The 15,412-nt window shown below is 32.4% G+C and overlaps 1 protein-coding gene across 2 annotated transcripts; it reads right to left on the bottom strand.

The window, feature by feature from the left end:
- Positions 1-3,838: 3,838 nt before the first annotated feature.
- On the bottom strand, positions 3,839-13,558 carry LOC132067156 (homeobox protein knotted-1-like 6). 2 transcript variants are annotated; one of them, XM_059460308.1, is made up of 6 exons: positions 13,382-13,558; positions 12,917-13,286; positions 12,369-12,488; positions 12,082-12,193; positions 5,042-5,280; positions 3,839-4,200 (listed from the first exon to the last, which is right to left on the bottom strand). In XM_059460308.1, the coding sequence occupies exons 2-6, from the start codon at positions 13,280-13,282 to the stop codon at positions 4,042-4,044; spliced, it is 996 nt and encodes a 331-aa protein (XP_059316291.1). In that variant the 5' UTR covers positions 13,283-13,286; positions 13,382-13,558; the 3' UTR covers positions 3,839-4,041. The 2 variants fall into 2 exon arrangements, with proteins under 2 accessions (XP_059316291.1, XP_059316290.1); XM_059460307.1 differs by having other exon boundaries at positions 12,917-13,558.
- Positions 13,559-15,412: the final 1,854 nt, after the last annotated feature.

The raw sequence follows: 15,412 nt of genomic DNA, 5'->3' as shown, positions 1-15,412 counted from the left end.
ATGTTGTTATTGTTGTTTTTCTGGTTGTTGTTGATGGTATTTCCAATTGGGAGGAAGTGAAAGTCATAGGGGAGGTACTGCCCAATTTTCTAGAAATGAGCTGCTAGCTTAGAAATACCTTTTAAGCTCCTCCGCAGCTTAACCATAGTTTTAATCTCTTAATGTAGGTTGAAGTACGTCGGACAGTATATATATATATATATTGAGCCATTGATAAAGCAACAAAGGTATGTAAAGGCCACCCCTTCTTTCCTTGGCATTAATTCATAATAAGAATGTCAAACGAATCGTATAAGAGCAGCGTATATCGTAGAGTTCTTGTATCTATAAGTGTTTCACTTTCCGTATGTCCTATCTTGTCTTCTTGAGAGAGTTCCCATCCACTCCATGCTTACTATACTTTATATAGTAAAGATGTAACATAGTATAAAAATTATATATATATATATATATATATATATATATATATATATATATATATACGAGTGTTTCACTTTCCGTATGTCCTATCTTGTCTTCTTAAGAGAGTTCCCATCCACTCCATGCTTACTATACTTTATATAGTAAAGATGTAACGTAGTATAAAAAAAAAATATATATATATATATATATGTATTGTTGCCTGGCCCTTTGGTTAGTGAGAGATATTGATGACTGGCCTTATGGTAAGTGAGAGATATTGATGCTGGGCTTATAGTCAGTGAGAGATATTGATGCCTGGCCCTACGGTCAATGAGAGATATTGATGCTGGCCTTACGGTCAGTGAGAGATATTGATGTCTGGCCTTACGGTCAGTGAGTGATACACCGAGCTTTATATGTGGCCGGCTAGCTATATTATCGCTATATCTTTATGTGTTGAGTCAGAGTATGTAAGGGCACCTCAGAATATTCCTTGAATTTCAGTTTACTATGTATTGCAGTTTAGTTTCAATTTTCAATTATTCAGTTGCCTAACATACTCGATACATTATTTCGTACTAACGTCCCTTTGCCAGGAGCGCTGCATTTCATGCCTGCAGGTTGGGATAGACGGTCGGATAGACCAACCCAGTAGACAGAGCCAGATATCAGCTTGATTGGTAAGCTCCATTTCACCTGGAGTTACCAGGTCCAGACTTTAGGAGTCCTTCATATATATATATATATATATATATATAGACTTGATGGGTAGGTCGGGGCCCTGCCCCCACCACAACACAGTTTTGATATCTCTAGAAGATTGTAGACGAGTCCTGTACATTTTGTATGTTAGTGTAGCGACCTTGTCAGCCCTAGTATATGTTCCTTTTGGCATTACTTGTTGTAGATGTTCATGGCGGCCTCGTCGGCCTGCACTTTTATGTACATATGTTTTGGGTGTGTTTACCCTTCAGATGAGATAGATGTTATTCTCAGATGATTCAGAATACGACCTTATCGGCCTTGATTGGTATTGTCTGTTTGCAGGTAGGCCTTGTCGGCCTTAGTCGAGAGTTAACTCCAGAGTTATAGTTACAGAGTGGTACACTCGGGGTCAAGTAAGGCACCGGGTGCCTACCACGCCTCCCCAGGTTGGGGCATGACACAAGTCCTGCCATGAACAAGCCTACGCACTCACAAAGAGATAAAATCATAATATGAGCAAATCCTGTTAATGCAATAATTGAGAGTTCTAATTACTGAAGTGCGACCTAATACAACGAAGAAGATAGAAGAAGTTTCATAGAGTTTATGTGTTGCAATTCTTGAGCCTAGAATCTTGTATTAGGATTGTTTATCGAGTTGTACAACATCAATAGGTATAAACGTTAGTCAAATTCAACTTGAAGTGGGCCATTAGTCTAGGGATATTAGTGAGATAAGAATTAAAGTTTAGTTCCCAGGTTACAGAGTTTATAACTTGAAGTTGCAAAGGCTCACTGTTGTAGTGGAGTTGGGAAAAATCCTACAGAGGTTTAGATCGTTGTTTTTTCACCCTTGTGAGCCGGGTGGTTTCCACGTAAAAAATGTTGTGTCCTTACTTACCTGTCTTTACTATTTTACAAACGCTAGCTTAAAACAGATAGAGTAGCATGATCTATTCTATAGGTGAAAATCTGATATACTGTAGGATAGATAATAGGTCGTGCAAAATATCACTACTCTCACAGAAATGGCATTGTACAGAAATTGAAGAAGAAAAGAGTAAACGAAGAGAGAAAATTTGGAACTCTTCCACATTGTTACTCCATATCATATATAAATAAAAATGAAATGTTAAACATCAAAAAATATCTACGTAACTTCTATTTATAATATATTAACAGAATGATCAACAAATAAACCAACATCCCAAATAATATTAAATTAATCACCTCCTTTGTATAACAGCCTGTCACAAACTAACTGTGCTACACCAAATCCGTAGTGTATCATATCAAGTCATTTTTAACTGCTCCGTTAAATATAGTCCTGGATAACCAAATGTTTTCCTATCATTTTGTCAGTGTAGATAGTGTGTCCACAGCCAAACTGAATCTCATCCAACAAGAAGAAAAAAAATGATATGTACTGTTAATAATCGAGACAATACGAAAAGTATAAGCATGTCCATGAAAATGAATCTGCTAATCCCATGTTTATCTTGTCTCGACCTTAAACTCAAGATGAAGAACTTCTCTCTAGTTTCATCACTAAACTTCCCTCTAATTAATATACCAAAATAACCGCTAAACTTCAAAGAAATTAACGTCGGATCAAGCCTTGTGAAATACAAAACTTCAATAGGATTTTGTCTGAAAAAGAAAGATTAATTTCAAATAATGTATCGACATTTGACAATATATATGTTGGGAAGAAAACAATAAACAATCAAATTGCACGACGAGGTAACAACGAAAGAAATATCTAAGTCAAAACTTCCCACACTATTTGAACCAACAGAAGACAACAAACACTAGCACAAATGGAAATCCGGACAGCAACTATACCAACAATAAAATAGTAAAGCAAGCAAAATAAATCAATTGCAAGAGACATTAAATTTACATGGTAAAATCCGTCCAAGGTAAAGAGGAAACATCCATGGGACCTCCGGCTCACAAAAACTCCACTATAATCAACAAGAGTTACAATAATTTTCTTCAAATGGCTACAACATCAACCCCAAATACGGAGCAATAATACATAAAAGATAGCACCAAACCTAGTGAAAAAAGGAGAGAAATCACCCCTAAAAATGAGCTACTATTCGTACTCGAAAACTGAAACTACAGACCACAAAATCTGATCTCTACCGTTGAAATCCAAGAACCATATGCTGAGAACCCCAGTTCAAATTTTAGCACAATCCAACGGCTAATAAATCAAGAAACGCAAATTGAAGCGAACTGTTATAGCTGATTTTCACTGGTCCAAAAATCACCTCTTCTCTCTCAATTTTTCTCTCTATATGACTGATATGAATTCACTCTTGCGTTATTGAAATAAGACCTAAGTTTATCCTATATATAGTAGATTTTAGGACAAAGTGGGCTAGCTGGTTCAAATTGGATTGAATTTTATTATTCCAATTTCATATAAGAAGGGAAAACCAAAAAACCCAACAATATAATCATTAGAATATAATAGAGAACCCTTAATGTTAAAAAAAAAAAAAAAAAAAATTAAAAAAAGGGGGGAGAACCCTTAATGTTAGATAATTCTTTAAGCATGTCATATTGAAATATTACAAGTCCAAACATAGTATCTCAACTTGCTATAAATTAAAGTGTAATTATTTATTGTATGGACACAACTCATATCCACAAAAATTAGACATTCCAAGCGTAGAAAATCCAAAGGAACCCTAAACACCATATTATCAAAGGAGTAGACATTTTTGTGACATTGGGGTTAAGCATTTTGGCAGTTAGCTTGAATATTTACATGAAGGTGAATTCAACATTAATTAATAATCTCTACCATTATTTATAGACTGGATTAATCAAGTATTAGCAAAGTAACTTCTTTCTTTCTCTTGTTTTCCAAAAATATATATATAATGAAAAGAGAAATCAGGCCAGGGTTTACAATTGCAACTCAATCATCTGAGAAGAATTGGCCACTAATATTATCCATAACAGCTAGCTGCATATTCTCTGATGGTTTCCAATGTCGCTTCCTTTGATTTATGAACCAATTGTTGATCTGCTTCGGATCTAGTCCCGTTGATTCTGCTAGTGAATTTTTATCAGCTTCCTATATTCAAGTTTCAATATCAGCACATAATTATATATATATATATATATATAACTTCGCCACATTTAGGAGAAAAAATGAATTGGTCCCACCGTTTCTCGAGAGGGCTTTGCTGGCTTCGTTAACAAGAATAGTAGTATAAGGGTATTATAAGAAGCAACAAAACAAGAAACAGAAAAAAGAAGAAGAATTTCAAATTTTTAGGAGCAGATACAAGCCAAACCACAATATGAAAGTTTACTACACGTAATTTTATTTTCTATACCGCTTATGTCCCAGTGCAATTCAATAGACTTTTAGGGTTATATGTTCAAGAAAAAACTCTAGGCGGTAATAGAAGGGAGAAAGTATGCACTAAAAAACATATATTTTCAGTTATAAGGATCATTTTACATGCTTATGCTAGAATTTGGGGTAAGTACAATTGAATCGATCATTCTCGGCACATATGTTAGAGATATATGTGAAAAAACAGGGGTGCATCTAGCACTAAAGTTACGGATTGGGGAGAACCCGGTAGTTTAGCTCAAATGTTGTATTTGTATTACAAATTTAATATGTGCAAATAATCAATGCAAAACTCAGTAAACAGAGAAAGTTATTGTCTAGAAGTCATAAACTTAAAACTCTAAATCCGCTTGTGTCAGTGAAAGACCCTAAAAAGTAGTATGAATACGAAATTTTAAACCAAGATTTGAAAGAATTAAAAACTTTGAAACCCATTAAATTTTAATTTGGAATCTGTCTATGAGCATGAGCCCAGCAGCTTGATTGTAACAAGAAAAAACATTAATTAAGGTATATGAAAAAGCAAAAGAGGGTCAAAATTAGAAGTACAAACCGTAGGGTAAGGCCATCTATAGTGATCATTCCACCATGCAAGTAACATTTGCCTTGCCTCTTTTGGCAGCTTCCCTTTCTTCTTTTTCTTTGAAAATTCCAATTTAAGAGTACTTAAGTGACTCCCAAACTTACGTAGCAGTCTGTCCTTAAGTTCATTATCCTCACCTCTCATTGATGCATCTTGTCCTTCTGCCTCCCCACAACTAAACTCCTCATCTGATGATACACCACCATCATCTGCCACAATTAACTTGTAAGTTCTATAAGACTTCTTTACCGCTCGTTTCGTGTTGCGCTAAACAATAAGGAAAAAAAAATTCCTATGATCTACATGTATAAGCTCATCATTCATCTTATCAGAAGCTAGTTGGGAGATTATTTATTTGTTACACATGAAGCCATCTATAGCTTATGTTATGAGTGTCTATGTATATGCACCGAGTGAAGACTATATGAATGCAGTACATTCCATCTTGAATTACTTGAAAGGCGATCCAGATAAAGGATTATTATTCTTAAAAAAAAATATAGCTCTGAGGTTGAATGATATACATATTGTAATTAGCCAGGTGAACAAGCAACTAGGAAATCTACATCTGATTATTTTAGATCAAGATGGAGTTTATTTGTATAAGCACTTGACAGAATTTTTTGGCGCTCGTTTCGTGTTATGCTAAATAATAAGAAAGAAATTATGTACACGTGTAAGGTCATCATTCATCTTGTTAAAGGCATAATGATTTTGATACACACCCAAGCACACGAGTCAACTCAAAGTATTTTGTTGAAAAAAGCTCTCAAGCTTCGTCTTTGTAAGGATGTCTTGCGCCCTCAAGCGAGTGAAAACAAAGCTTAAAGGATGCAGGACTCTTCTCCTTTATATCCTTCGAAAGCAGTCCAAAAAGAACTTAACTCTTAAATTTACATAAAGGATGAGAGAACTTCTCTTCTACGAGTATGATCGATAAACAAAGAGTTTAACTTTCTTTAAAATTTTCTTAATTATTACGTAAGATTAGAATGTAAAGAAAGTGTATGTTGGAAGAGGAATGAGGTTCAGACTCATACTTGGGCACATAGATAATTAATGCAATAGTGGCTCTATTTACTGAGTCATTCACCAAAACATTGATTCTCACACAAGAGCTAGCTTGAAGTTGTAAAGCTTATTAGAAATTCGATCGACTTGAATGTTACAGATTACCACACAAAATTACAAAAGAAAAGGAACACATCAAGAATTTGGATCATTTATCAGGATTCTAGTTCAGATAATTTGATTCACCCTGATCTAACCTATAGACTACTTATCACGAAGCTATAAAGCTAAGAGACAATGATAAAGGATAAAGGATGAATTTGCTAGTAATCTATCGGAAACAACCTCTCTACCCCACAAAGGTAAGAGTAAGATTTGCGTAGGTCTTATCCTCCCCAGACCTCACTTGTGGGACTACATTGGATATGTTCTTGTTATATATTATTTCATTTTATATGACACTTTACTCAATATAAAATAAAAATTAAAAATTAAAAAAAAAAAAAAAACTTTAGTATATATGTTTAATAGATATAAAAATATTATATGATCTAATTAAGTATTCTATTTTAAAAGCGAACTTCATAATCATTAAAATAAAATAAAAATATTAAAATTAAATATTTTTTACTATACGGATAAGAGGACTGTTATATAAAATGACAGACAAGTTACACATTTTAACTGGTCGGCTACTCAAAAAATATACACTATAGTATAAAAAATATAGGAGTACATTTTATGTGATTATTATACATTAATATATGAAATTATATATTTGTCGTTTATTATTTTGGTGGGTGATATACAATATGAAAATCTTAAAATGGAAAATCCTTAAAAAAAAAATTAAAAAAAAAAAAAGTAAGTGTGAGTTGTGAAAGCCACGAGGAAGTATACAGATATAGTGAATGACATGGGGTTAATTGATTATATGAGGAAAGAGACATTGGGGAGCACAAAGACCCATGACTGGACTGAAGCCACTTACTGGCCCACCAAGATTTGACTACCACTATGCAAATGCCAGAAGCAGCAGCTTGGCCCCCTAGTTTCAGTCTCAGTGGGTTCTAAGTAAGAAATAAATACTCCTCCTTTTTAATGTATGGTATATTTTTATATTTAAAAATAATTTAATTTAAATTTTTTTCATTTTACGCTTAATGAAATGATTTACAATCACATAAATATTTATTAATTGATTTAAAACACAAATTTCAAAAAATTTCCTTTATTTTTTAAATTCTGTATCTAATCAAACTATACCACATGAATTGATACAGAGAGGGTATATGTTAGAGATTAGGTTTTAAATTTTAAATTTAAAAAAATTCATTATTTTCATCCAAATATATGTGATAGTCCATTAGTATTATTTTTTAGTTAGCTCCACCTAAAAACATCTTTTTATTTAATAATAATTTAAAACATATTTTTATTTAATAATAATTTAACTTTAAAATATCTAATTTACGTAATTTGTAACTGCACAATTATTTATGACTTATTTTGAATCATATATTTCAAATATAGTTTTTCCTTCTTAAAATTTTGTCCCAGTTAAATATCAGCACATAAAATGTTGAGATGAAACGATACGTCTAAATTTTAATGAGGCAAAATTATAGGGTATTTGTGCGTTGAGAGATCGTATATACCAGTATATAAAAGTAAGAAATTAATTAAATGGATGTGTAGAGAGTAAATAGAATTGTGTCCGTGTGCAACTGTATGATAGTACATGGATAAAGAAAGAAAAGAACAAAAGAAAAAGAGTTAGGATTGGCAGCGCAAAGCACGGGAGTCCATGTGAGTGATATATTGACCACCCGCTATACACGGGCTGCCTTTCTCTTCCATTAATAAGGGCCTTGGTCCTACCCCATTGTGTCCCTTTACCTTTCTCCCTTCTTCATTTCTATTTCTTTTTCCTTTAATAACTCTATTTTTTTTTTTCACATTTACTTTCCTTCCTGTCTTTCTTCAATTTATGTAAATCTATTAGTATTTAAGAAGTTTACGAGGTAATTCTTTGATTACGTTTTCATTACATTTTTTAAAAATTATTTGAATTATAAATTATCATGACTTATATTACTGTTTATGTAATTTCTAAATATATAAATTTTATTTTTACAAACTTAAAAAATCTATGTTAGAATTTTCTATCAAAATTAAGAAGTTTGACTCTCGCACTCCAAAAAAGTTCACCCAAATTGAAAGGAAGGGAGTATTTATTATGCGAACAAGACATTAATTTTTATAGTTATAAAACAAACAAATATGCATGGACTATATTCATGTAATCAAAAGCAAAAATGAATTCCTTTTCTTTTTCAAAATAAATATATAATACCCTAAATGAACTGACTTTATACGTAGGGATCTAGTAGCTCAATTGATTGACTATCTGAACTTTTCACCTTGTTCGTAAGGGTTCGAGTCCCCACGTTGTAATCCCCTTTCCCCTTTTTCCCTTCCCCTATCCCCTATGTAATAAAAAAAATTTAAAAAAAAAAACAACTAACTTTATACGATAAAATAGTGGGAGCGATGCTACGATGTGGACCAATCATAATGAAGATGGATTTCTCCTAAGGTAACACAAATATAATACCGTACCAGCGGGCGAGGAACAAAGAAGTGTTTTAGAAAAAATGAACGCGCAAATTTCTAATTGGACTTATAACACGTTATAAAGGTCTTCCGAAATATTAATTGGACTTATAACACGTTGGAAAGGTATTCCGAAATATTAAGCGTGAGAACATAGCCACTAATGAATATAAGTTCCCAATGAAAAACCTAAATACAAGTACAATATTGTAGGGGAGATAGTTTAGGTGAGAATAAACGGAGAAATAATGACATTTTAATTCTACGGACTAACCTTCGATCTCATGTTGCTAAAAAGATAAAATCATTAATGAGGAAACTTTGCCTAAACAGAAATTTGTTCCAGATTAAACCTCAATTAGAGTCAAAAAGATCAAAGTTTGATACTATCAAATATCAAGACCAAAAAAGAAAGTAGCTGAAGAAACAAAATTGGTTTCAGCACAAATAAACGCACTTATCAAGGTGACATCAAGAAGGTTAGTGCCCCACGATCACAAGCAAATTGAGGTCGAATATATACGAACCATTAATTAGTTCTTTCCATGGGAAGATTTATTATATATGTTTGACTAGTTTACTACTTATATCTTTACTATAGAACTAAATCACATATTCAGCTTACATCTCAAGCATCATAACAGCATGCATCAACTTCCACTAAAAGAAAAGCAGCAGCCAAATGGAAAACAGCATCCAGCAGTTATCAGTTAAACACGTTTAATGCAATCTAAGCACGTGAACATACGCAGTCATACAACACTTCCACTAAACCAAATTTTATTATCAGTTGAACTGGTAAGTTAAGTAAATAAGGCACACGAGGCCAGCTTAATAAATTAATCCCTCTGTATAGTCAAGCATCACTAAAAAGGTAAGTTGTACTTTGAAACAAAAAACAATTATACTTTGTCAAACACAGAATTTATCTACTTAACACCCATTAATTATTATTGACAACTTTAATTTTTTTTCCACCTTAAGACCACCCTTTTTCCCCATTTTTTAATATAAGGCTGCTGCAATCTACAGATCAAACGCCATTTGCCTCAAAACCAATCTTTGGAGAAGTAGACAATGACAGCTTCTAATGCGTGGAGAAGCATAAAATAACACAACTTTATCCCATTTAATTAATATATTAATTAATCTAAGCCTTAATCCAGATCAAAACAAAGGACTTTTGCAAAGCAAACATAATAAACAAGAAGTTCCAATGGTATAGTTAAGGCATGTATAGTTAAGGCTGCCAGCCTATAGGACAGAAGATCATGAGAATTGATCAAAAGAGAGGGAAATTGAACAAAAGATCAATGTTGTCACGTGACACGTCAGTTAAGATTCTTATATTTAAACCTCTTACGATAAGAACAAGGGTGATAAATCATTCGCTAAAGGAAGATAAACACGTTAACTGCACACCAATGAGAAATCAAACAATTTCCGATGAGTCTGCCAAACACACATAGCAAGCACTATATTATTGGAACTTGAAATTCCTTAAAAAAAGAAAATTTATTAAGGCTTTGAAGGCCAGAACATCAGATTCAAAGTAGAATAATTGGAACATCCTTTTGCAGAGACCAATTAATTGCAGTTCCACATGCAAGGCACATTCGGAGAATACATGCAACTATTGTAGACTGTACTCAACATGGTCTTTGTTGACATTAGAGAAAGTAAAGGCCAACATCATTGTACTAAGAGTTGCATTGTTCCGTTGTACCGATCAAAATGTCGTCGCACTTGTGTTAAATATACTCCGAAAATGCATAACTTTTGAAAAATTCAACATGCACCCAGAGATATTTTTGTATTTTGAAGAATCTTGGGCAACATAATAAGCGTAGAGTCACGAAGATGAATGTAAATAATGCTATAATAGTGATCTTGACCGAGATGAAGTATCTTATAATGAGAATATATCCGAGTTGGAAACTAGTCCAAGTACAAGAACTATAAAACCCTATTTTTCGTACAACTTAAAAGGATGTTTGCTGATTATATCCTAGACTTTAATATTTTACCATTTTGTCTTCTTAAAGTTTTGGGTTAATTTAACACTCTCATATGTTCGTAGGAACAAGAATTACAATCATGTTCCATAAAAAGTAGTATATACTCAAAACATGTCATGATAACTCGATCGGGTAAATAGTTATCGATACTTGATGTTTACACTGACCCAATCAATTTGAACCTAATTACAAATTAAGTAAAAACATAGACCACTTAACCGTGATTAAGTGATTAGTGTGTTTTACTTGTACATCCCTCCTCAAAAGACCAAAAACAAATAAACGTGGATGTATAGTGAAGATGGTCATGACTTGCATGATTGTCACCCTAGCAGAAGGCATTTGATCAAACAGCAGAAATGAAATAGCCAGATATGTTCCATAAGTTGCAAATCTTTCTTGATTTTACAGGAAACTAAGTAGTACCATAGTCACTCCAATCATACTAGTACCATAGTCACATAAATGCACAAAATATATAATGGTCAGTTTCAGATGTGCTCCCTATGTTTATCATGAGCAGTGATCTAGGAAAAGGAAGGCTAGGGTAGATATAGAGGACATACGTCACTGTTCTTGAAAGAGCTACTATAGCCGTGTCACCTCAATTGTGATACGTCAAAATCAGAATCTCTGAGTAAAGTGGTTTTAAATGCGAAAAAAAAAAAGAAAATTTCGCTGACACCAAACAAAAGGCAAGAGAGACAAGCGAAGCACCACAAAACAATACGAGTAAAACTAGGATATGAAAGGTCCCAGTTGCACTGAACAAGATCTAACCCTGAGGAAAATATATAGTCTTTTACTAAGTTTGCTACTATCGGTGAATTTATTTCCAACAAAACAAGCAAAATTTCCAAAATCATATACTTAGCCACGGCCCGAATACACAAGGCAATAAACTCTCGGTCATACATATCATTATTTTCATTTCTGACACCTTTTGGTCTTTTTTTTTTGGAGCTCTATGCTATTATTATTGTGCCACCCAACTACCCAAGTGATTTTTTAATAATATTGTTCTTTTCCTTAATTTACAACTATAGTCAATGCAATACTCCGTGTATAATCTAGTGGTACTGGTGATCAAATTGTTGAAGGCTGTGACTATCTTATCTAAACGGTTAAAGCGCCGTTAGAGAGAACAAATTTTCATTTATTTAATTGTATTCCCAACACAAATATTTTGCACAATAATGTAAGTTCAATTTTCACGGTCTGTAAGTGTGCAAATAAGTTAACGCAAAACAACTTGTAACTCCAAAGAAAGTGTTTATTAACGTGACCACTTTCGTTTATAAGTTGCAGTTGCACTATACTTATATGTATAAGAGAAAGAGAGAGTAGGTATAGTATTTGACTTACCTTTGCAAAGATTGCTGAGTTGCAGTTCAATCTTACCGAGGAACGTTGTTGCTTCATCGAAAGGCCTAGACAGATCGGACTTATACTTCACCAATATATCACAGTACGTTTCCTATTTGACAAAATAAACAACATATGGTCATGATTTCAAACAAACTGTTCACAGAAAATAAATAAATTAAATTTAAGTTTCGAGAAATTGCAAGAACTTAACCATGAAGTATTACTAGCAAGAAAAGTCAATAACAGTCAATATATTCTACAAACAGAAAAATAAAAGAACTAACCATAAACTCATCGAGTTCAGGATCAGCTCCTATACATATGGAAGTAGCGTTTGGTTTACGAAAGTCATTTTGTTGCCTTATTTCTTCCAGAAGCTTTGCTATCTCCGGTGGTGCTCCAACCTAAAATATAAAAAAAATTGTAACAATTTAAGTTATATATGCTCACAGTATAAAATACAGTTTAATAATGAAATCAATTCACAACCTAAAGACTAAATACACACCAAAAGGATTATCACAACTACTGAGAAAAAAGAAGATAAGATCGACATCCAACTTAAAAAAGCTAAAGATTTCGAAAGCCATAAACCCTCTTTGGTGAAGAAGAAAGCAAATCATAAGTTTACAAAACCATATCTCTAAGAGATGATGATGAAAATATATTTAGGTTAAACTCAGTGGTGGATGTGTACTTTAAGAAAAACTACAATTTTTCATTTAGATCATAGAAATATATATGTAAGACACTAAAAATCAGTGTAAATATAATGTTCTCTATATTAAATCATGTATACAAAAGCTTAGTAGTAGTGTTAAGGAGTATTAACCTTTTGGCAATCAATATAAGCATCGAGTAATTTAGGATAATAAGGATGAGAGACGATTTTAGCCTTGATAATATTTGAACCATCTTCATCATAATCTTCATTATTGTTATCATCGTGTCTACTGCTGCCCCCTCCACAGTTGCTAGCTCTAATTTGATGAATATTATTATTATTATTTAGAGGAGTAGTACTGAAAGAATTAGATGATAATTGAATATCATCGGATCCAAACATAGGAGTTGTCAAAGTGTTGTTGTAGTTGTGGAAATTGTTGTACTCAGCTTGCATCATCAAATTCTCTGGTGACATCAACGCTTTGTCCGCATAATCACTGGTTGAATGGAAACCATACATTTCATCATCCATATATCTAAAAAATCGTAGAAAAAAAAAGTAGTGTGAATTAGTAAGAAATACTCAAATATAAGTTATTTGCTTGGAATTGGAGTGGGAAGGATAAGAAACCTTGTTTTTTTGCTTGTTATTTGAAATGGGTGCTCTCTTTTTTTTCTTTTTCTTTTTTTTTAAAAGGGAGAATAAACTAAAGGAGAAGAGGAAAAGAAGGGAAGTTGAAGGAAGAAAGGAAGTGTGGGGGTAAGAAGAGGAAGAGAGGTCCCCCATACTTGTTAGAGATAAACGAATCTAATTATTTGGTTATTAGTCTGATCTTACCCCTGTGCTCTCTCCGTCTCCAAATATTTTTTAATTTTTCGAGGATTAATTTGATTAATTTTTAAAGGTAAATTGTTCTCCTTCTGTCACAATTTATATCACACATTTTTAATTTTAATTTCTTTCTATAATTAAAAATAATTTAATTTTATGAGAGAATTTATAGCCAGATAAATATCTAAGGCTTGTTTTAACAGATTTTAAAAATGTTCCTTTCTTTCTTAAACTCCGTGTCAAGTCAAATGGTGTCACATAAATAGGGTCGGAAGAAGTATTAGATTAATTTAATATTTTAATTCATATATTTGAAAACTACATGAAAAGTAGTAGTATAAGTTACGATTTTTTGCATATCAATTTGGTGAAAAAATACATCTTAAAATGATGAATAAAGTTCATACAATTTGAATTTCGAGAAGCCAAAAGTATCACATAAATTGAAATTGGGGGACTAATTATAAGTTTGCATAAATATAAAGGAGGATATTTATTTATACTGAAATTATAATGTGGAAATTAAATAATAATAGAATCATTTGTGTGATTCGTTATGTTGGATTAAAAAAGAAATATACGAGTACAGTTAAAAATATACATATAGTCTCCTTATGATCCATATTATGTGGGGTTTTTAACTTAGGCGCACTCCTTAAATAATTCACTCAGCCGCCCTAGAAAATAAGAGGTGTTTCACTAAACTACCTTAATTAAATAACCTATTTTAATATTGTTAATATTGTTTCTTGATTATGATGTAAAAATTCACTAATCTAAACAAGAATAAATCTTTAAAAAATAATTAATATCTTTTTTATTATGTAAAAAATTATTTATTTTAAAATAATCGTAAAAGATAAATAAAAAACCATACAATATGACCCAGAGGGAGTAATAGATAAAGTTGGATAAATTCTTATGTCCAATTTTAACTTGAAATTCTTAAGGGGTCGTTTGGTACACGGTATTAATTGGGATATCCCAAAGATTAACTGTGGATTAATTTTGTACCATGTTTGGTAGAAGGTGTAAATTTATCCCTTATACCAAATAAAGTATAAAATGCATCTCAAACTTAAAGATGGGATATCCCATCTTATCCCATTAATCCTGAGATTGTTTTATTCGATCTCCTAGATGAGATAAATTAGTCCCAGAATTATCGGGAATAATTTTATCTACGTACCATTAAAGTATGGAAGAAGAGTTAGAGGACACTTTTATTATTTGGTTATTTTATTTCGAGATTAGCTCTTCTAGGATTGTCATTTCAGACCGAGTGTGATATAAAAACAATATTAAAATTCTGATATAACTATCTTAAAAATGTGTACAAAACGCCTAAATAAGGTTAGTAGAGTCAATAATTTTGATAGGTGTACAAGTTTTACGCCCAAATATAAGGTGGGCCTACATGAGGTTTATCATAGCCACTGTTTACCCCGAAATTAGGTAATAAGTTGAATCTGTAAGTAAGGTATAGGATATGTGGACAAACTTTAATCTATTTTGATTTCTGGGGGAATGTATATGTGAATTCGTGTACAGTGACTTATATATGTAAATATATATGTTAATAACTTGGACAAATATGTTGATATTAGATATTCAAGCTAAATATATATGTATATTATGGTATTATATCGTATTGGATGGATGAATCAAGCCAAGGAACACTGCAAATCCGGACCAAAATTAGAGAGAGAGAGAGAGAGATTCAATATAATATGATTTATTACAATGTTCTAGATCCGAAAAAAGCTAACCCCTAAAAGTAGGGAAATGCCCCCTATTTATAGTTTTGCCCTATGGGCCTTTTTTACAACA

This window comes from Lycium ferocissimum, chromosome 8 (assembly GCF_029784015.1).
Source record: "Lycium ferocissimum isolate CSIRO_LF1 chromosome 8, AGI_CSIRO_Lferr_CH_V1, whole genome shotgun sequence".
Lineage (NCBI taxonomy): Eukaryota > Viridiplantae > Streptophyta > Magnoliopsida > Solanales > Solanaceae > Lycium > Lycium ferocissimum.
The sequence above is the reverse complement of the archived record's forward strand: the minus strand, read 5'-3'. Positions and strand labels throughout refer to the sequence as shown.